Source organism: Macaca fascicularis, chromosome 5, assembly GCF_037993035.2.
Source record: "Macaca fascicularis isolate 582-1 chromosome 5, T2T-MFA8v1.1".
Lineage (NCBI taxonomy): Eukaryota > Metazoa > Chordata > Mammalia > Primates > Cercopithecidae > Macaca > Macaca fascicularis.
In genome coordinates this window covers 38,816,523-38,839,422 of record NC_088379.1, presented here as the reverse complement: position 1 = coordinate 38,839,422, position 22,900 = coordinate 38,816,523, and the positions used below count along the sequence as shown (strand labels likewise).

The following is a 22,900-nucleotide window of genomic DNA, read 5'->3' as shown; positions in this document are numbered from 1 at the left end:
TCTGACACCAAAGCCTATACCCCCAACAAATGGTTTAAGATTTATATCCTTGAAAATGTTGTTTGTCTAACAGCCCTTTTTTTTTTTTTTTTTTTTTTTTCTGAGATAGAGTCTCACTTTGTCACCCAGGCTGGAATGCAGCATCACCATTATGGCTCACTGTAGCCTCCACCTCTGGAGCTCAAGCTATTCTCCTGCCTCAGCCCCATGAGCAACTGAGACTACAGGCGTACCCCACCACACCAGGCTAATTTTTGCAGAGATGGTGTTTCACCGTGTTGCCCAGGCTGGTCTCCATCCAACTCCTGAGCTCCAGTGATCCTCTTGCCTCGGCCTCCAAAAGTGCTGGCATTACAGGCATGAGCCTGTTACAGGCCAAAAGAATGAGGGTCGTGACCAACTTAGTATACCACTGGATTCTATATGAGCAAACAGAAAACTGTTCTCATGAAAGCAGGATGTTGGAAAACTAACAACTGCATCTGCCACCAGAAGGGGTGCTGAGGGCAGTCACGCCCCAAGCGTAGTGTTCCTTATGATTATCTACAGGAACATCTGAAGCCTATTGTACAAAGAAAGCAATTATGTGTACCTGTGATAAATCAAGCAGTTGACCAACCATTACCTCTCCCTCCCTGCTCTTTCTACCTAATAAATACAAAGGGCTGTAGAAGCTCAGAGCCCTTGCTCACTAGAAGCAGGCAGCCCCCTGACCCCTTCTTCCAAAAATACTTTTTGTCTTTGTCTTCATTTCTGCATTCGTCCCCCTTTGTTCACTCCCATAACAACCGACAGCCACAAGTCACACCCGGGACAGGGACGTGAGTGAAGGTCTGCTAGAGCAGAGAAAGTGAAACTGACAAGAAGAATCAGAACGAGAAACACTGGGAAGAGTCTGCCGGCAGCTGATATAAAGTCAGTGCCCTAAAGAGGTACTGGGAATGGGAAGTTTCTGAATCAGGGTAACATGGGGGAAGAATCTGGCTACTTCTTTTCTTTTTTATATTTGGAGTTTAGTTCATACTATTCTTCTGCCATTATTCATTCCTTATTCTGCTAGACAGCAGGAGTCATGTTCAGAGTCTAAAAATTTGAAATAATCTTTTCCCCCAACAGCACCAATTAAAAATAATAAACAGAAGCAGGAGGATGAAAATTGGCCTGTGTTGCCCCCTCTAGTAGCAGAAACATCTAAACTGCCTCCTTCAGTAGCAGAAATAGAGACCCCAATACAAAGAATTTTACACTCTGCTGCTATAGCTGGAGAACCCTTAGGAACTTGTGCTTTTCCTGTTTCCGTAAGGCCCGATCCAAATAATCCACAGCAGCTTATACATGAACACACCCCACTAGAATTTAAGTTGCTGAAGGAATTAAAAGCTAGTGTAGTTAACAATGGAGTACAAAGCCCATTTACTTTAGGATTGCTAGAATCTGTATTTGGCGCTATGCGCCTTCCACCCTTTGATGTAAAGCATTTGGCTTGCACTTGTTTGTCTGCTAGTGCATACCTGACATGGAATTCAAATTGGCAAGAACTGTGTGCAGACCAGGCTAGACAGAATCGTGCTGCTGGACACGGAGACATTACAGAGGATACTGTCAGGTAGTGGCCCCTATTCAGACCTGGAACATCAAATGGCACTCCTAGACGCTGCTTATAAGCAGTGTGCCTTGGCTGCTAAACACGCCTGGGCCACAATTCCAGAGGAAAGGGTCCCAGTACAATCTTTTTTACATATCATGCAAGGGTCGCAGGAGCCCTACGCACATTTTCTTGCAAGATTACAAGAGGCAGTGAAGCGTCAGATTCCTCATACCATGGCTACAGAAATGCTAACCTTAACTAGCTTTTGAAAATGCAAACACGGATTGTAAACGTGCACTAGCACCTGTGAGATGTACAAAAAGGTTAGGAAATTTTCTCAAAGCTTGTCAGGATGTGGGAACTGAGCTTCATCGCTCCACAATGTTGGCTGAAGCAAAGGAATTACAGATAATCATTATCCATCAGACAAAGTTTTGCAATTTTATAAAGTTTACCCTTTTACCCACCTATTCCAGGCGGCCGGACTTACTTCACTGATGGCTCTTCCAAAGCTGAGCATCTATTTTATGGACCTAAGCATACTCAAATGATAAAAACCCCTGGTGTTTCAGCTCAATGCTCAGAATTAATGGCAGTTATTCAGGTTTTACAGCTCACTGTTTCCTCTCCTATTGTCTGTGATTTAGCCTATGTTGTAAATGTAGCCAGTCGCATTGAGACTGCCGCTATTAAAAGCAGAACTGTTTAACTTGTTTCCAAGACTTCAGCAAGCTGTTCGCTTTCATGCTGCTCCTTTTTCATATTTCTCATATTCGCTCTCACACACAACTTCCTGGACTACTATTTCTAGGTAATGATACAGCAGATAAATTGATTGGTTCTGTGTTTCAGCAAGCTCAAGCCTCTCATTCATTACTGCATTAAAACACCTCTGCCCTTATTCATATGCTTCATCTGCCTCAAAGCCAGCCTCTAGCTATTGTGCAAGCCTGCCCCACTTGTCAGCATGTCGCTGGTGTTATACCCGTAGAAGGATGTAACCCACGAGGCTTAGCTCCAAATGAAATCCGGCAAACGGATGTAACACATATAGCAGCCTTTGGCAAACTTAGCTATGTTCATATGACTATAGACACTTACTCTCATAAGCTGCATGCTACATGTCAAACAGGTGAAACAGCTGGCCATGTCCAACGACATTGTCTGTTGTCATTTGCCCATATGGGGGTCCCTAAACAATTAAAAACTGACAATGGACCTGCTTATGTTAGTCACGTTTTTCAAAATTTTTTAGTTATAGGCAATCACTCACAAAACAAGAATTCCTCATAACCCTCGAGGACAAGGAATTACAGAGCAGCACATCAAATGTTACAACCTATGTTGAAAAAACAAAAAGGGGTTATAGGAGACCAGTTACCACCTCAAACAATACTACATTTAGCATTATTTACTTTAAATGTTTTAACTCCTGGTACAGATAAGACTCTGGTAGGATGACACTGGCAAATGTTAGAGGGAAAAAGGAAAGTTTACCCAAAAGTATTATGGAAATCCCTGGAAGAAGGACAATGGAAAGGCCTGGTAGATTTACTGACATGGGGACAAGGGTATGCTTGTGTTTTATAGATCAAGAAAACCACACAAGAAGATGAGAAACTGCTAGAGCATCAGGGTCAGACAAAACCCCCTGACTCCATATTTATGACCATGCTAGCTGTAATATCCTGTGTGCTATGTTTTCCCTGTGCAGAGGCAAAAACATACTGGGCATACGTTCCTAACCCCCCCAGTGGTACAACTGGTACTCTGGAGTGACACTCCTCCTGATATATATCATGACCAAGGAGCATGGGCACCAGGACCCTTAACTCCCCCTGACACAGAGCAATTAGACTCTCAGAACAATGGTATCAATTATACCACTCCATGGGTGGGACTTCCTTTATGCATCACCCAGGATACATCACTCAACTGCAGTTGCCTTGCAATTCAATCCCAGGCATGGTTGAGTTACCATGAAAAATATATGTACCTATTGGGCCTTAGCTCTATTAATATTACTGGTGTAGTTACTAATCACTCCCGGCCCCATCGCCCAAATTGTATTAATTATACAGAATGGGCTCCCTTTGATAATTCTAACCCCCATTCTTGGACCCAGTGTCTTGGCTCCCTAGCTAGACAACAGTCCATGTTGATGGGAGACATTATTGATTGGGGTCCCTGTGGTCATTTGGTTGGGAGACATGAGCATCAGACCTCATGGCATGAACTTTACTGGCACTGGTGGCAAAACTTTAACGTCTCCTCGCTACATCACATTGGGATTCAATCTCAATCTGCTGCCCAAATTGCTTGACACAGCTCAGGCTTTAGCCCACCTTTGCCTCAATGGCATTATCAAGGAAAGAGAGGTCCAATTCAGGAGTCAATATGGAAAGCAGCACTCCCATTTATGAATGGCAGCATTTGGATTGGGACACAATCCAATAACAGTAATTGTGCTAAATGCAGTTTTAATGTTACCCTTGTAGAAAATATTACCACTCAATTTACAATTTGTGTTGCTAATCCTTATGTTTTCTTAGCAGCAAAAAAGAATCAACTCCAGGTAGATGATGCCCAATTCACTTGTGATTCCTGTCAACTATATCGCCTTAATTATAGCACAACACAAACATATGACATATCCACCCTAAGAATTCTAGGTTGCATTCCAGATTATGAATTCCTATAAATTTATCTAATCCTTGGGCAGTCACCCCCGCTTTACAGCTTATGAAACTCCTTTTTACTCAGCTTACTCATCGTGCTCATAGAGCCTTAGGCATGATCATTTTTGCTGTAGTCTCCTTAGTTACATTAATAACCTCTGTTGTGATGTCCTCAATAGCAATGCACAGCTCCATTCAAACAGCTCAATATGTGGCAAACTGGACATGCACAGCCGACCAGGATGGATGCTTCAAAATAAAATTAACACCGAAATACAAACAGAAGTGGCAATGTAAAGACTACTGTTCTGTGGCTAGGAGAACAAGTACAAAATTTGCAGTTGCAGCAGCAATTGCATTGTCATTTTAATCATACTCATATTTGTGTGACCAATTTGGTATATAACCAAAGTGAATATCCATGGAGCCTTGTAAAAGCCCATTTACAGGGAGCTTTCACATCCAATGTTACTTTTGATATTAATGATTTACAAAGTAAAATCCTTAACTTGAATAAGTAGACTCAAGCGTTTCAGTCCTCTTTAAAAGCTTAGGCAGAATTCCAGCAAGGTTTAGAGAGCCTTAACCCTTGGACCTACTTCAAATAGCACCTCAATGTCTTTTTTGTAACTATGGGATTAATATTATGTTTTTGTTTTTTGTTCATAGTCTGCGAAATCAGCTGGACCACGAAACGGCAATTGAGAGCTGCACAACCTGCAATTACCTTTATTCGAATAATGAAAAAACAAAAAGGGGGAGATGTTACAGGCCAAAAGAATGAGGGTTGTGACCAACTCAGTATACCACTGGAGGCCATATGAGCAAACAGAAAACTGTTCTCATGAAAGCAGGATGTTGGAAAACTAACAACTGTGTCTGCCACCAGAAGGGGTGCTGAGGGCAGTCATGCCCCAAGTGCAGTGTTCCTTGTGATTATCTATAGGAACATCTGAAGCTTGTTGTACAAAGAAAGCAATTATGTGTACCTGTGATAAATCAAGCAGCTAACCAACCATTACCTCTCCCTTCCTGCTCCTTCTACCTAATACGAATGGCTGTAGAAGCTCAGGGCCCTTGCTCACTAGAAGCAAGGAACCCCCTGACCCCTTCTTCCAAAAATACTCGTTTTGTCTTTGTCTTCATTTCTGCATTCGTCCCCCTTCGTTCACTCCCATAACAACCGACAGCAACATGAGCCACCATCACACTCGGCAATGTTTACTTAAAAATTACATTTTACTTTGCTTTGTCTCACATTACACTTATGTCAACATCTTCTCATCTTTCCAAAGAGTTTCACTAGTAACTGCCTGTTGAAAGCTGGCAGTCTCAAACTTCAAGCATGATTCTGCAAGCCAAAGCTGAATTAGAAAATGCAAAGCTTAAGAAAATCTTGGGCTCGGCCGGGCGCGGTGGCTCAAGCCTGTAATCCCAGCACTTTGGGAGGCCGAGACGGGCGGATCACGAGGTCAGGAGTTCGAGACCATCCTGGCTAACACGGTGAAACCCCGTCTCTACTAAAAAATATAAAAAACTAGCCGGGCGAGGTGGCGGGCGCCTGTAGTCCCGGCTACTCGGGAGGCTGAGGCAGGAGAATGGCGTAAAAACCCGGGAGGCAGAGCTTGCAGTGAGCTGAGATCCGGCCACTGCACTCCAGCCTGGGCGACACAGCGAGACTCCGTCTCAAAAAAAAAAAAAAAAAAAAAAAAGAAAATCTTGGGCTAAATAAAGTAATATTATAAATTTTAGTTTCTCCATTAAAGAATGAATAGGACTTACAATTTTCATCCCCTATAACATCCAAGGAATTTTTTCATTGGGTCAAAATGTTTTTAAAACTGACTCACATAGTCACACCTATGTAGGTGTCCACTGGCAATGGCTAATTCCTTGTGCCCTCTAGTATTAATAATTCTCTGATGCTAATCTCTAAAAGCATTAAAGATATTCAAAGAGGCCAGGAACTGTGGCTCATGCCTGTAAACCAAGCACTTTGTGAGGCCGAGGCAAGAGGATCCCTTGAGCCCAGGAGTTCAAGACCAACCTGGGCAATATAGTGAGACCCTGTCTCTGTAAAAAAAAAAAAAAAAAAAAAAAAATTCGTAAAATTTAAAAAAAGAAAGTATTCAAAGAGCTTTTCACTGAAGATAGCTAACAATTGTCACCCTTTATCACTTCTGCTATAATTTTCATAATATACATGCCCTAACACAGTGACTCATAGTTGCCTTAATCAACTCTTCATCTAATTCTCACCTTCTTCTGTTTTCATTGTAGCAATTTTATCATTTGCATTACAAACATTTAGTATGCTGTCAATTTTTTAAAATAAAAAATAGGTTGGTGGGCATGGTGGCTCACACCTATGATCTAAGCACTTTGGGAGGCCAGGGTGAGTGGATCACTTGAGGCCAGGAGTTCAAGACCAGCTTGGCCAACATAATAAAACCCTGTCTCTACAAAAAATACAAAAATTAGCCACGTGTGGTGCACGCTTGTAATCCCAGCTACTAGGGAGGCTGAGACATGATAATCACTTGAACCTGGGAGGCAGAGGTTGCAGTGAGCTGAGATTGTGCCACTGCACTCTAGCCTGGGCAACAGAGCAAGACTCTGTCTCAAAAAAAAAAAAAAAGGGGGGGGGGGCTGGGCACAGTGGCTTACGCCTGCAATCCTAGCATTTTAGGAGGCTGACGCAATTGCATCACTTGAACCCAAAAGTTTGAGACCAGCCTGGGCAACGTGGCGAAACTCCGTCCCTACAAAAAAGTTTAAAAATTAGCCAGGCATGGTGGTGCATGCGTGTAGTCCCAGCTACTCAGGAGGCTGAGGTGGGAGGATCACCTGAGTTTGGGGAGGTTGAGGCTGCAGTGAGGGGTGATGGTTCACTGCACTACAGCATGGGTGACACAGTGAGACCCTGTCTCAAAAATAAGTAAAATAATTTAAAAATATATTTAGTATTGTCAATAGTATTGTCAGTAGTTCCCAATTTAGCATCGGGAAAAGAAATGCTAAGTAAAATAGCTTTGTGGGCCCATGGTGGCTCACGCCTGTAATCCCAGCACTCTGGGAGGCTAAGGTGGGCGGATCAGAGGTCAGGAGTTCGAGACCAGCCTGACTAACATGGCAAAACCCCGTCTCTCCTAAAAATACAAAATTTAGCCACACGTGGTGGCATACCCCTGTAATCCCAGCTACTCAGGAGGCTGAGGCAGGAGAATCACTTGAACCCAGGAAGCGGAGGTTGCAGTAAGCCGAGATCACGCCACTTCACTCCAGCCTGGGTAATAGAGCAAGACTGTCTCCAAAAATTATTTTATGTATTTATTTGTTTTGAGACTGAGTCTCGCCCTATTGCCCAGGCTAGAGTGCAGTGGTGTGATCTCAGTTTACTGTAACCTCTGCCTCCTGGGTGCAAGCATTACTTGCACAATGCCAACAAATGCCAACAAATAAGGTAAATTAATTTCAGTGACTTCTAATTGCTGAAGAGAAATTAAAATATAATCATGGTGAAATAACTTTTTCTTTTTGACAGGATCTTGCTATACTGCCCAGGCTGGCTTCAGACTGCTGGGCTCAAGAGATCCATCAGCCTCAGCCACCTGAGTAGCTGAGATTACAGGTATGCACCACCACACCTGGCTCTGAAAGAATTTTTCTTTTTTTTTTTTTTGAGATGCAGTCTCGCTCTTTCACCCAGGCTGGAGTGCAGTGGCGCGATCTCAGCTCACTGCAAGCTCTGCCTCCCGGGTTCACGCCATTCTCCTGCCTCAGCCTCCCCAGTAGATGGGACTACAGGCGCCCAGCACCTCGCCCGGCTAGTTTTTTTTTGTATATTTTAGTAGAGATGGGGTTTCACTGTGTTAGCCAGGATGGTCTCGATCTCCTGACCTCGTGATCCGCCCGTCTCGGCCTCCCAAAGTGCTGGGATTACAGGCTTGAGCCACCGCACCCGGCCAAGAATTTTCTAAAGAGATGATATTTGAGTTGGGCTCTGAATAATTCAGCTAAGCAAAGATCTGGGCAGTTTTCCAAGAGAAAAAAACAATAGTAACAAGCACAAAGGCCCTGAAACGGAAATAGACTTGGCATTTTCAAGTGACTGAAGATCAAATGACAGGTACAAGATGAGATCAGAAGTAAGGTGTAGGATCTTGGAAGCCAAATAAAGATTTTGGATTTATTCTGAGTATAAAATATAGCCATTGGTACAGGGAGTGGCAGTTATATTATCTGATTTATGATTTTATCTTACTCTGGCTGCTATGTAGAAAGATGCATTGTATCAAGAAGAGAGGCAGAAAACTAGTAAACCATTGGAGTTCAGATAAGAGATGTTAGTGGCTTTGACTAAGGTTGTGGCAGTACAAATCATAAGAAGAGATCAGATCTGGGATATATTTTGGAGGTACAGCCAATACGTCACTGTGACGGCCTGGCTATGAAGGGGAAGGAAAAGAGAAAACAAAAGTGACATCTGGTTTGGGAGCAGAGCAACTAATGATACAAATTGAGATAGAAAAGGTTTATAGTAAGGGAATGAGGGGTGGGAAAGAGCAGATTGGGAGTAAATATTAGTTGGATATAGATTCACTGGCTGGAATAAAGAGATCCAGTGGTTTAAACCAGATTAAAAGTTCTCTTTCACGTAACAAAAATATAAGCAGTCTAAAGCTAAAATGTATGCTTCAGGTATTCAGAACCTACACTCTTTCTATTATTGCTCCCCCAACCCTAGAGCAGTGCTTCTCAAACTGGTTGTGCATGGTCCACCCAATGCTGCACTTCTTTGCATGGTCAAAGATAGTTCACCACCACATCCATTGGGTTAATGTTCCAGCTAGAGGAGGATGAGGAGGGGAGGGAGATATGGAGGGTCGGCCTCATTATTTAAATGTTTTGTCATAGAAACAATGTGTTTGTCATAGAAGCTGTACATATCCCTTCCATTTCTTATCCCCTTAGCCAGAAGTTAGTCACAAGACAATACCCAAAGGAGGCTGCACAATGTAGTCTTCATTTGGGACAATATCTTCGCAGCAAAATTTGGGGATTCTTTTACTAGAGAAAGAACATATATGGTTCATGGGGTCAGCTGAAAGTCACTGCCACAGATGAAACTCAGTAATTCAGCTTTTGGCTGTGATGATTTTGAGATGCCTGCTAGGCAGCCAAGTGGAGATCTTTAGTAGAGAGTTGGATAGAAATGTGTGGAGCTAAGGTTTCATCATAAAAGGAAATATAAATTAAGAGCCAATCAGTGCCAGGCATGGTGTCTCATGCCTGTAATCCCAACACTTTGGGAGGCCACAGCAAGCAGACGGCTTGAGTCCAACAGTTCGAGACCAGACTGGCCAACATGGAGAAACCTCGTCTCTACTAAATGCAAAAATTAGCCGGGATGCCTGTAATCCCAGCTACTCAGTGGCTGAGGCACGAGAATTGCTTGAACCTGGGAGACAGAGGTTGCAATAAGCTGAAATGGCGCCACTGCACTCTAGCCTGGGAGACAGAACAAGACCCTGTCTCAGAAAAAAAAAAAAAAAAAAGGCCAACCAAATGTAGATGGTATTTGAATCTTTGGGACTAGGTAAAATCACTTAGGGAGAGAGTGAAGATACAGAAAAGAAGTCACAGGACTAGGACTTAGGGTGATGCAATACTTAGAGCTCTGGTAGAAGAAGAGGAGCCAACAAAGTAGACTGAGAAGCAGCAGCCAGTGAAAGAAGAAAATGTCTTCGAAGCCCAGAAAAGAAAGCAAATCTCCGAGAGCCGGGGTTCAACATCAAATGCTGCTAAGTCAAATCGTGGGGATGGAAAATTGAACATTTTGGCAGAAATTATTAGTGGGTGAACTTAATAAAATGTGTTGGTGGAGTGATGGGCATGAAAATCCACCAGAATAGTTAATGAAAGAAATCAGGATAAGGAAGGAAAGAAAGTACAAGTAATTGGAAGTTTTACAATCAAAAGGAGCAGAGAAATGGAGGTAGTCTCTTGAGTGAGATATGGGTCTAGGGTGAGGGAACAGCTTTTTATTGTTGTTGTTTGAGACAAGGTCTTGCTCTGTCACCCAGGCTAGAGTGCAGTGGTGGCATCATAGCTCATTGCAGCCTCAAACTCCTTGGTTCAAGTGAACCTCCTGCCTCAGCCTCCCAACTAGCTGGGATCACAGGTGCACACCACCATGCCAAACTAATTTTTTTTTTTTTTTTTTGTAGATATGGAGGTCTCAGTATGTTACCCAGGCTAGTCTGGAACTCCGAGGCTCAAGTGATCCTTCCAACTCAACCTCCCAAATTATTGAGATTAAAGGCAATCTCTGAATATTCTCTTCATCAAAACCTGGCATCTCCTATCAGCACTGATGCTCCCGCTGCCCTCTCATAGGGGAGCTATATTTTTTTCCCCAAATGCTATACAAAGAATGTAGAGGTAGCATAAGCATTATCTGTTACTTATTTTGGCTGCCAGGCTGCTATTCTTCTGTCTTCCCTAAAACTCTCCAACTTGTTTGGAGCTCATGCTGGCAGAGTATTCCACATGATATCCTATCTTTCAGTGGTCCACTGTGTATACCTCTGTATCAGTCTTCCTTACTCCTTGAAGATTTTAGCACTGAACTCTGCCTCTCTTTTCAATAATCTTCCTGTTGTGACTCTTGGTGATATCAATATCTAAGTAGGTAATACTTCCAATACTCGGTCCCCTGACCTATCCTCCAATAATCTTGTTTTCCATACAACTGCAGCATCCACTCCCACTGGCTTACCTTAGGCCCATAATTTCTTTTTTGCTTGTATACTTTTTTTTTTTTTTTAAATATAGAGACAGGGGTCTCACTGTGTTTCCCAAGCTGGTCTCGGACTCCTGGCCTAAAGCAATCCTTCCGCCTTGGCCTCCCAAAGTGCTGGGATTACAGGTGTGAGCCACTGCAAGTGGTCTTGCTTGTATACCTCTACCAGAATTTTTAAAAACTACAAACTGCCTCACACAATTCTTTACCTTTCTAGCAGTGCAATGCAAAGCAATCTTGATGCTGTCCATGAACAAGTATTCATATATGTCCCTCCCACTCTAATCACTTGCTCAACTAATCAAACCATTGGTGCCATTTAATTCTGCTTTATCTCTATTTGGCAAAAACAAACATCAGACAAGGGAAACTAAGCTCTGATTTGTACCTTTTCACCTAAACTAACTTGGCTCTATCTGTAAACAAATCTTTGGGTAAAGCCACTAGTGACAGCAATGTCACAATGCAGAAACAGCAAGATATTTTATAAGACTTGCAAACAAAACTAGAGAGCTCAAAGCATAAAGATAACTACAATCCCAGCTGCTATCCAGAGTGTCTAAATCAGTGTGATTAAACAGCTTGGAAATTTGGGAAAATGGGTCTGAGTTCTGCCAAAGCTTCTCACATTTTAAGTTGGCATTTAATATGTTTCCAGGTGTAGGTTTAATATCCTTGACAAAAATAGAAAATATTAAAGATTGCATAAGATGAAGTGGGAAAAATGGTTCATTATAAGGTCTGATATACCAAAGTTGAACTGCTTTATTGAATAAATCTTGTAAATTTTATAAGTTCCTTTTAAAAGAATCAAATTCGCTGATTTACATGGCATCTTCTGTTGGAATTCAGAACTTCTCAATAGGCCAAAATGTCCTGATTCTAACTCTAAACTTCAGCCTTAACAAAAATACATATTAAATGGGTGGCAAGACAGATTTGAGGATTCTTGATTCATCATTATAGGGGACTTACCCAAAACTCAAATGTAGTTTATCCCTTTGTTCGGCACTCAGGAGAATTTTACCCTTGGTAATGGATCACTGTATGAGTCAATTTTCATGCTGCTGATAAAGACATACCTGGGCAATTTACAAAAGAAAGAGGTTTATTGTCCGGTGTGGTGGCTCACGCCTATAATCCCAACACTTTGGGAGGCTGAGGTGGATGGATCACGAGGTCAGGAGATTAAGACCATCCTGGTTAACATGGTGAAACCCCATCTCTACTAAAAAACCAAAAAAACAAAAAAAATAGCCAGGTGTGGTGACAGGTGCCTATAGTCCCAGCTATGCGGGAGGCTGAGGCAGGAGAATGGCGTGAACCTGGGAGGCAGAGGTTGCAGTGAGCCGAGATCATGCCATTGCACTCCAGCCTGGGCAACAGAGCGAGACTCTGTCTCAAAAAAAAAAAAAGAAAAGAAAGAGGTTTATTGGACTTACAGTTCCACGTGGCTGGGGAGGCCTCACAATCCTGGTGGAAGGTGAAAAGCATCTCTCACATGGCGACAGACAAGAGAAGAGAGAAGTAACTCCCATTTTTAAAACCGTCGGATCTTGTAAGACTTATCCACTAACATGAGAACAGCACGGGAAAGACCCAACCCCCATGATTCTTTTTTTTTTTGAGACTAAGTTTCACTTTGACGCCGAGGCTGGAGTGCAGTGGTGTGATCTGGGCTCACTGCAACCTCCGCCTCCAGGTTCGAGTGATTCTCATGCCTCAGCCTCCCGAGTAGCTGGGATTACAGGTGCCCGCCACCGCGCCTGGCTTGTTTTTGTATTTTTAGTATAGATGGGGTTTCACCACATTGGCCAGGCTGGTCTCAACTGCTGATCGCAAGAGATCTCCTGCCCTGGCCTCCCAATGTGCTGGGATTACAGGCATGAGCAACTGCGTCCAGCCCACATGATTCAATTACCAGGTCCCTCCCAGGACACATGGGTTATGGGAGCTATAAGACTTGGGCGGGGACACAGAGCCAAACAATATCATTCCACCCCAACCCCTCCCAAATCTCATGTCTTCACATTTCAAAAGCAATCATGCCTTCCCAATAGTCCTCCGAAGTCTTAACTCATTTCGGCATTAACTCAAAAGTCCACAGTCCAAAGTCTCATCTGAGACAAGACAAATCCCTTCTGCCTATGAGCCTGTAAAATCAAAAGCAAGTTATTTACTTCCTAGATACAATGGTGGTATAAGCATTGGGTAAATACAGCCATTCCAAATGGGAGAAATTGGCCAAAACAAAGGGACTACAGGACTCATGCAAATCTGAAATCCAGCAGGGCAGTCAAATCTTAAAGCTTCAAAATGATCTCCTTTGACTCCATGTCTCACATCCAGGTCACACTGATGCAAGAGGTGGATTCCCATGGTCTTGGGCAGGTAAAGCCTCCCTCTGGGCTGCTTTCACAGGCTGGCATTGAGTGTCTGCAGCTTTTCCAGGCACACGGTGCAAGCTGTTGGTGGATCTACCATTCTGTGGTCTGGAGGACGGTGGTGCTCTTCTCACAGCTCCACCAGGCAGTGCCCCAGTGGTGACTTTGTGTGGGGGCTCTGACCCCACATTTCCCTTCTGGCACTGCTCTAGCAGAGGTTCTCCATGAAGGCCCCACCCCTACAGCAAACTTCTGCCTGTGAATCCAGGAATTTCCGTGTATCTTCTGAAATCTAGGTGGAGGCTCCCAAACCCCAATTCTTGACTTCTATGTACTCGCAGGCTCAATACCACATGGAAGATGCCAAGGTTTGGGGCTTCCACCCCCTGACGCAACAGCCCAAGCTCTATGTTGGCCCCTTTCAGTCACTGCTGGAGCAGGTGAGATGCAGGGCACCAAGTCCCTAGGCTGCACACAGCATGGGGACCCTGGGCCTGGCCCATAAAACCACTTTTTCCTCCTAGGCCTCTGGACCTGCGATGGGAGGGGCTGCCATGAAGACCTCTGACGTGTCCGGGAGGTATTTTCCCCATTGTCTTGGGTATTAGCATTCGGCTCCTTGGTACTTACGCAAATTTTTGCAGCCAGCTTGAATTTCCTCTCGGAAAATGGGATGTTCTTTTCTATCGCATTGTCAAGCTGCAAATTTCTCAAACTTTTATGCTCTGTTTCCCTTATAAAACTGGTAAAACTGAATGCCTTTTTTTTTTGAGATGGAGTCTCAATCTGTTGCCCAGGTTGCAGTCAGTGGCATGATCTCGGCTCACTGGAACCTCCACCTCCTGGGTTCAGGCGATTCTCCTGCCTCAGCCTCCCAAGCAGCTGGGACTACAGGCGCACACCACCATGCCTAGCTAATTTTTGTATTTCTAGTAGACACAGGGTTTCACCATATTGGCCAGGCTGTTCTCGAACTCCTGACCTCTTGATCCACCCTCCTCAGCCTCCCAAAGTGCTGGGATTACAGGTGTGAGCCACCGCACCCGGTCAAAACAGAAAGCCTTTAACAACACCCAAGTCACCTCTTGAATGCTTTGCTGCTTAGAAATGTCTTCCACTGGCCAACATAGCAAAACCCTGTCTCTACTAAAAATACCAAAAATTAGTCAGGCATGGTGGCGGATGCCTGTAATCCCAGCTACTCGGGAGGCTGAGGCAGGAGAATTGCTTGAACCCAGTGAGCCGAGATCCCACCACTGCACTCCACCCCAGGCAACAGTGCGAGACTCCATCTCAAAAAAAAAAAAAAAGAAAAAAGAAATGTCTTCCACCAGATACCCTAAATCATCTCCCTCAGGTTCAAAGTCCCACAAATTTCTAGGGCAGGGGCAAAACATCACCAGTCTCTTTGCTAAAACATAACAAGAGTCACCTTTGCTCCAGTTCCCAACAAGTTCCTCATCTCCATCTGAAACCACCTCAGACTGGATCTTATGTTCATATCACTATCAGCATTTTTGTCAAAGCCATTCAACAAGTCTCTTGGAAGTTCCAAACTTTTCCACATTTTCCTGTCTTCTTCTAAGCCCTCCAAACTGTTCCAATGTTTGCCTGCTACCCAGTTCTGAAGTCACTTTCACATTTTCAGGTATCTTTTCAGCAACACCCTACTCTACTGGTACCAATTTACTGTATTAGTCCATTTCCATGCTGCTGATAGACATACCCAAGACTGGGCAATTTACAAAAGAAAGAGGTTTATTTGGACTTACAGTTCCACATGGCTGGGGAAGACTCACAATCATAGTGAGGGCAAGGAAAAGCAAGTCACATCTTACATGGATGGCAGCAGGCAAAGAGACAGAGCTTGTGCAGAGGAACTCCTTTTTTTTTTTTTTTTTTTTTTTTTGAGACACAGTCTTTCTCTGTTGCCCAGGCTGGAGTGCAGTGGTGCAATCTTCGCTCACTGCAACCTCCTTCTCCCAGGTTCAAGCAATTCGCTCTGCCTCAGCCTCCCTAGTAGTTCATATTACAGGTGCCCACCACCATGCCCAGCCAGAACTCTTTTTAAAACCATCAGATCTCATGAGACTTATTCACTATCACAATAACAGCACAGGAAAGTCTTGCCCCCATGATTCAATTACCTTCCACTGGGTTTCAAGATGAGATGTGGGTGGGGACACAGCCAAACCATATCACAGCTACTCTGAAAGCTGAGCTGGAGGGTCACTTCGGCCTGGGAGGTTGAGGTTGCAGTGAGCCGTGTTCATGCCAATGCATTCCAAACTAGGTGACAAAGTGAGACCCTGAGAAAGAAAGAAAGAGAAAGAAAAGAGAGAAAGAGAGAGAGAGAAAGAGAGAAAGGAAAGACAGACAGAAAGACAGAAAGAGAAAGAGAGAGAGAAAGAAAGAAAGAAAGAAAGAAAGAAAGAAAGAAAGAAAGAAAGAGAAAGAAAGAGAAAGAAAGAAAGAAAGAAAGAGAAGGAGGAGAGGGGAGGAGAGGAGAGGAGAGGAGAGGAGAGGAGAGGGGAGGAGAGGGGAAGGGAGGGGAGGGGAGGGAAAGGCTTACATTTTACCCAAACAAAACCTTATTATGATTGATATGGTTTGGCTCTGTGTCCCCACCCAAATCTCATCTTGTAGGTTCCATAATTCCTACAGGTTGTGGGAGGGACGATAACTGAATCATGGGGACAGGTCTTTCCTGTGCTGTTCTTGTGATAGTGAATAGATGGTTTTAAAAATGGGAGTTTCCCTGCACAAGTTCTCTCTTCTCTTGTCTGCCACCATGTGAGACATGCCTTTCATCTTCCTCCATGATTGTGAGGCTTCCCCAGCCATGTGGAACTGTAAGTCCAATAAAACTCTTTCTTTTGTAAATTTCCTACTCTTGAGTATGTCTTTATTAGCAGCATGAAAAAGAACTAACACAGTAAATTGGTACCAGTAGAGTGGGGCACTGCTAAAAAGATATCCAAAAATATGGAAGCAACTTTGGAACTGGATTAATAGCCAGATGTTGCAACAGTTTGCAGGGCTCAGAAGAAGACAGGGAAATGTAGGAAAGTTTGGAACTCCCTAGAGGCTTGTTGAATGGCTTTGACAAAAATGTTGATAATTATATGGACAATGAAATCCAGTCAGGTGGTCTCAGATGGAGATGAGGAACTTGTTGGGAACTGGAGCAAAGGTGACTCTTGTTATGTTTTAGCAAAGAGACTGGTAGCATTTTGCCCCTGCCCTAGAGATTTGTGAAACTTTGAACTTGAGAGAGATGGTTTAGGGTATCTGATGGAAGAAATTTCTAAGCAGCAAAGCATTCAAGAGGTGACTTGGGTGCTGTTAAAGGCATTCAGTTTTTAAGGGAAACAAAACATGAAAGTTTGGAAAATTTGCAGCCCAACAACATGACATAAAAGAAAATCCCATTTTCTGAGGAGAAATTCAAGCTGGCTGTAGAAATTTGCATAAGTGAAAGGATCTGAATGTTAATCACCAAGACAGTGGGGAAAATGGGCATGTCAGAGATCTTCGTGGCAGCTCCTCCCATCACAGGCCTGGAGGTTTAGGAAGAAAAAAATGGTTTTGTGGGCTGGGCCCAGGGTCCCTCTGCTATGTGCAGTCTAGGGACTTGGTGCCTTGTGTCCTAGCTGCTCCAGCTGTAACTAAAAGGGGCTGAGGTATAGCTTGGGCTGTTGCTTCAGAGGGTGGAAGCCCCAAGCGTTGTCAGCTTCCACTTGGTGTTGAGCCTGTAGGTGCACAGTAGTCAATAATTCAAGTTTGTGAGTCTCTACCTAATTGATATAAAAAGCAGATAAACAGACCAGGCATGGTGGCTCATGCCTGTGATCCCAACATTTTGGGAGGACGAGGCTGGTGGATCACCTGAAGTCAGGAGTTTGAGACCAGTCTGGCCAACATGGCAAAAACCCCGTCTCTACTAAAAACACAAAAATTAGCATGATGTGGTGGTGCACACTTGTAGTCCCAGCTATCTGGGAGGCCTAGGCAGGAGAATCTTTTGAACCTGGGAGATGGAGGTTGCAGTGAGCTGAGATTGCACCATTGCATTCCAGCCTGGGTGACAGAGCAAGACTGTCTCAAGGAAAAAAACAACAACAACAAAAACAAAACAAAAAAAACCCAGATAAACAGAGAAAAGTTGAACTGCCATTAGAGGAAGATGGGGAGATGTGGGGACCCAGAGCCTTGTCTTTAACTTCCTACTCCTTTTTTTTTTTTTTAATTCTCTATCCTCACAGATTTCTTACACACTACCAGAGGATTTAGGGTTCCATGAAACATGATTTGAAAATAACTAGCCTACCTTGGCAGTTCTCAAAGTTTGTGGTATCAAGACCCCTTGGCATGTTTAAAAATTGAAGAGTCAAACAAATTTTTTTCATGTGGATTGTAACTATTGGTATTTACCATATTAAATATGAAAACTGATTATATATAAAAGATTAATTCCTTAAAATTGACAATAAGCCCATTACGTGTTAACATAAATAGCATATTTAAATGAAAAATTACTATATTTTAAAAACAAAAAATAAGATTGGCATTGTTTTACATTTTTGTAATCTCTAATATCTGACTTAAAAAACAGCTTAATTCTATCTGCTTTGATAGCACATTATAGTCTCCACAAAACTTTATTGCACACTTGTGAGAGAAAAAGAGTTAAAAAAGCAAGCAACACATGAAAACGTTTTGACCTCATGGATCCCAGAAAGAACTACGGAGATTGTCTACAGTCCCCAGCTCACTTTTGGAGAACCGCTGTCCTAAATCCAAAGGTCCATTCTAGCTGGCACTGATAATTGATTTAATTTCTGAAATCCTATTAACCATTTTGAAGAGTCTGATTCTACCAAAATACTAAAAAAAAAAAAAAAAAAAGTGAGGTGAATACTAAATAGAAAAATTTTGAATTCAAAATGAAGGGACTAATCATAGATAAGTGGTTTTTATTACAAAGCAAATTGTATTAGGTAACTTAAATCTACATATGTCCCAAGTTCAAAAAGATGCCCTACTATAGCACTTATGTACTGCAATTACTTTATATATCTCTTCCACTCAACCTGTCAGCTTTGCAAGAAGGCAATAAGTCTTTCTTGTCTGGTTATTTTTTTGAGACGGAGTCTCGTTCTGTTCCCCAGGCTGGAAGGCAGTGGTGCGATCTCGGCTCACTGCAACCTCCGGCCCCCGAGTTCAAGCAATTCTCATGCCTTAGCCTCCTGAGTAGGTGGGATTACAGGTGCCCACCACCTTGCCCGGCTAACTTTTTGTATTTTTAGTAGAGGCGGGGGGGCGGGGGGGTTTCACCATGTTGGCCAGGCTGGTCTGGAACTCCTGACCTCAGGTGATTCACCTGCTATGGCCTCCCAAAGTGCTGGGATTACAGGCGTAAACCACCGTGCCCGGCCAAAGGAATTGAGTCTTAATCCCTTTTGTATCTTCAGCCTTTAGGATAACGTCTGACACACAACAGGCATTAAATATTTGTTGGATGAATGAACTGAACTGCATAGAATGTAGAAAGCCTACATATTACTGGCCAAGCACCGTGGCTCACACCTGTAATCCCAGCACTTTGGGAGGCCGAGGCGGGCGAATCACCTGAGGTCAGGAGTTTGAGACCAGCCTGGTCAACATGGCAAAACCCCATCTCTATTAAAAATACAAAAATTAGCCGGGCATGGTTGTGGGAGCCTGTCGTCCCAGCTACTCGGAAGGCTGAGGCAGGAGAATCGCTTGAATCCGGGAGGAGGAGGTTGCGGTGAGCGGAGATCTCGCCACTGCACTCCAGCCTGGGCTTCGAGAGGGAGACTCCGTCTCAAAACAAACAACAAGCCAGCCTACATATCCTGCTACATGTGCTACAATCCACAGCAAACTGTTTCATCCACATTCAACGACTTTCTTGAAGTCGCCATCATGATCCTATCAAGAAAACCGTGACTTATATGGTATTTTAATGTGCCTTTATAAATTACTAATCATTTTCTTCATGATGTATGTTAAAATGGCTTACGTCACCTGATGTAATCCTTAATGAGGGAAATAAAAGGCCATGACTATGCCTGGCTTTTTTTCTTATATCTTAGATTTGAGGTTTAGTTAAAAAGACCTCGAAGTGGCGAAAGAAAGGAACAGAAATGCCCTCCACATTAAAAATGAGCAGGCTCCATAGGTTAATTGTACTCTTCCTCACGCACGGCACTTACATGTTGCATACTCTCTGCTCCACAGCATGCACAGACATCCCAAATCCCGGACTGGGCCTGAGGAACATCTCTGCAAAGAGCAACGGGAGCGCGTGGGGGTCCCGCCTCTCCCGCCAGGGACCAGGGAGTGGACACTCACTGGTCCAGTCATGAGGAACTCAGCATCCTCCTGACGGGAGGCGCCTCTTTCCCAGAAGCGATGGGTCTGGAGGAATCTGACTAAACCTTGGGTTGCCGGCCCGGAAGGCGTGGTTGACCCAGGGGCCTCGAGGTTGTGGGCGAGGATAATCCGCCACCGGGACCGACCTGCAGAGTCCAGGGGACCGAAACCCGAGGGCTGCGCTCCAGGGTGCTGAGGCGACCGGAAAGGCGGCCAGGATCTTCCGGTCGCCCGGCCCACCACCCACCCAGTACCCGCGCAGCCCTGAAGCCTGGCAGACGCGGACCGCACGCGGCCTTTGCTTCGGCCAGGACAGGGCGGCGGGGAGACGGCTGCTAGACAACAAGTCTTGACCCCTCCGCTACCCACGACCTCCGGGTAGGCGAGCAAAGGGCCTACACCTCCGATTGCCCCAGTCCCCTGGTCCAGCGGACACGCCACGCACGCAGTCCCGCCCAGCGCCGCTCGCGGTAGGGGCGGAGCGGCTGAGCTGGCCCAAGCGGATTTGCCTAGCTCGGTCAGGGGCGGGGCAGGCCCTCCCCGCCAGGACCAGCCCCCGTCTCCCCGCCCCTGGGCCCTGTAGGAAATAGGGACCCGGCCCTGGGCCTTGTGTAGTGGGAGGGGGAGCTAGAAAGCGGCTGAGGGCAGAGTCCAGGAGGGCCTGGCTGCGGGGGAATGAAGCCTCCGCCTTCTCAGGCAGAAGCCTTTAAATACGGGCTGAGGCCCGGGACTCAGGAGTGTAGCGCGTGGCAGCCTGAGGGAGGGGCGTTCGCCGAGAGGGAGCTCAGACGGAGCTGGGCGCGGGTGGAGAAGCTGCGGCAGCGCGGCCCATAGGAAGGTGCTGTCCGGACGATCGGGATAAGAGCGGTCCCTGCGCTTGCTGCTGGGAAGTGGGTAAGCGCCGCTCCCAGGCTGGCCCCGCCGCCCGTGCGGGATGATCCAGGTCTGGGCGGGATGTGGAGGGAGCGGGGCTGGGGTGTGCGCTGCTCCCGGTTGCTCGCTGCGCTGGGTCCCGGGCTTCCCGACTCACGACCTTTGTCTCTTTGGGCTTTAGGGCGGGAACCGCATTTTGGAACTGCTGTCCTAGGGATGGGGTAGCCTGGGCTTCTTATTCAAGACTCGCGAGTCTTCCAGCCCCTTCTCTTTCTGCTTTTACCCACTTTCCTGACTTGGATGAGATTTCCCTGCCGCCTCCAAAGCCGAACGCCCACCACAGGAAGCGGTTCTCTCGTTGGGGACCACATTTTGGCCGCAGAATCGTAGTCTTTTGTTTGTGTTTAAGAGTCTGCTCACCTGAGGGGCTCCTGCTTTTCTCTTGCCGCCTCTCTTAAGAAACCAAATAGAAACGAAGCCAGAAAGCCCTCTTGAAAGCAAAATCCTGAGACTATCGTGATATGTATCTGGGATGTCCTGGAATCCATTGTTGGACCCCCACACCATAGAATTACTCTGTTTGATGTCGGGGAAGGCCTTTCCTGGGTGTCTCGGGAGACCATGTTTGTGTGAGATCTTGAAAAATTATACGTCCTATAAATATACAGGAAGATAACTTAGTAGGGTTATGAATTCTAGTATGGAGAAAAGAGGGGTTCGCTGGTAGGGATCTATTCATGGGCATACAGAGCAGTAGTTGTCTATCGACAGTCCTCAAAGACACAGTGAACCCTTGATTTTCTTCAAATCCCCTAAGAAATGGAGAACAGTAGTCTTTCTTCAGGGGGATTCTGGAAATCAAAGAGCTGACTGTCTGCTCTGAGATGTGCTTGTTAGTGGCCAGGATCCAGTTTAAGGTAAGGGATAGACAACCCTGGTTGAAAAGATCTCATTTCTTCTCCCATTGCTGTACTCGTTTTTCTAACAAAATCTATTAACTGGATAAGCATAATCCATCTTCCTTCTTGTTTACTTCCACAGCTTTACATGATAACCCTTAGACATAAAATTAATACCGGCTTTCTTACTGATTAAATATTTTTCTCTGTTCAGGCATCTTTTACTGTTTAATTTCTGGAAATGATTAAAATGTTTGAAGCTGATGTATCCAACTATAATGCCTATCGTTAGCTCCTGGGTACCTATGCAAAGTATGCTGTGGAGAGCTGGGGCTAGAAGGATTATTTTCTGTTTAGATTGTAGTAGGGCATTTGTTATTTGTTAGTGACCCCTTCTGGGTTGAAATGTTTATTTGAATTTATGAAATTTTACATGAAGAGTAGTTTTGGAATGGTTTGGTTTGTTGTGACTCTCCCAAAATACAGAGGTAAAAACTCATTTCAAAATAACCCATTTAATAAGGAGACACTCTCATGTCTCTGACAGCAGAATAAGAGTGCCAGAGGGTACATAAAAGTAGAAATAGAAAATGGGGCTGGGCGCAGTGGCTTACACCTCTAATCCCAGCACTTTGGGAGGCTGAGGTGGGTGGATCACCTGAGATCAGGAGTTCGAGACCAGCCTGGCCAATATGGTGAAACCCCATTTCTACGAAAAATATAAAAACTAGCCAGGCATGGTGGTGGGTGCCTGTAATCCCAGCTACTTAGGAGACTAAGGCAGGAGAATTGCTTGAACCCAAGAGATGGAGGTTGCAGTGAGCCAACACGGTGCCACTGCACTCCAGCCTTGTGACAGAGTGAGACTCCGTCTCAAAAAAAAAAAAAAAAAAAAAAGAGAAAATGGAATTGGAAGACATCTGTGTCATGCGAGATGTGTCACTAACACTATGTCAAACTCCATGTTAAAGCTTATTGAAGATTTTATTGAAACTTCCAAGTGACCATTTATTTGGACTTGCACAGATCATACATCAGCCTCTTCATTGATTTTCCCATTGTCATCTATAAGCCGTATTTCATGGGAAATAGCAAGGTGAGAATACCCCAAATAAAGCTTGTGTAAAACATATCCAGTTCTATGATACAGGTTCACCGGCCATCAGTAGTCTAACCCAACTGATGTATGTAAAGCAAGTTGAAATGTGGTCTCACAATCAAGGCAGATAAGAAGTAACTCCGGGGAAACATGCTGAAGTTCTTTAGGTAACTCA

The 22,900-nt window shown here is 44.6% G+C and overlaps 2 protein-coding genes and 1 long non-coding RNA gene across 7 annotated transcripts in view; 2 read left to right on the top strand and 1 right to left on the bottom strand.

Moving 5' to 3' along the window:
- Positions 1-680: 680 nt before the first annotated feature.
- LOC141410289 (uncharacterized) lies at positions 681-5,388 on the top strand. Of its 2 annotated transcripts, none has more exons than XR_012434791.1 (2): positions 681-915; positions 4,936-5,388. It is a non-coding gene; the product is annotated as an uncharacterized lncRNA (long non-coding RNA). The 2 variants fall into 2 exon arrangements; XR_012434792.1 differs by having other exon boundaries at positions 681-932.
- A 6,605-nt stretch (positions 5,389-11,993) lies between these two features.
- LOC123573463 (uncharacterized) lies at positions 11,994-21,098 on the bottom strand. Its single transcript, XM_045391917.3, has 4 exons — positions 21,011-21,098; positions 20,628-20,902; positions 19,695-20,460; positions 11,994-12,153 (listed from the first exon to the last, which is right to left on the bottom strand). The coding sequence occupies exons 1-4, from the start codon at positions 21,096-21,098 to the stop codon at positions 12,131-12,133; spliced, it is 1,152 nt and encodes a 383-aa protein (XP_045247852.2). The 3' UTR covers positions 11,994-12,130.
- UGDH (UDP-glucose 6-dehydrogenase) overlaps positions 20,466-22,900 on the top strand; it is a 29,083-nt gene continuing 26,648 nt past the window's right edge. For 2 of the 4 annotated variants that reach the window (XR_012434790.1, XM_005554705.5), the window contains exon 1: positions 20,466-20,748. The gene's annotated coding sequence lies outside the window, so the exon portion shown is untranslated. Of the gene's footprint in view, positions 20,749-22,597; positions 22,723-22,900 lie in introns of all 4 variants that reach the window. The other 2 variants (XM_045392263.3, XM_015450252.4) reach the window with 2 other exon arrangements.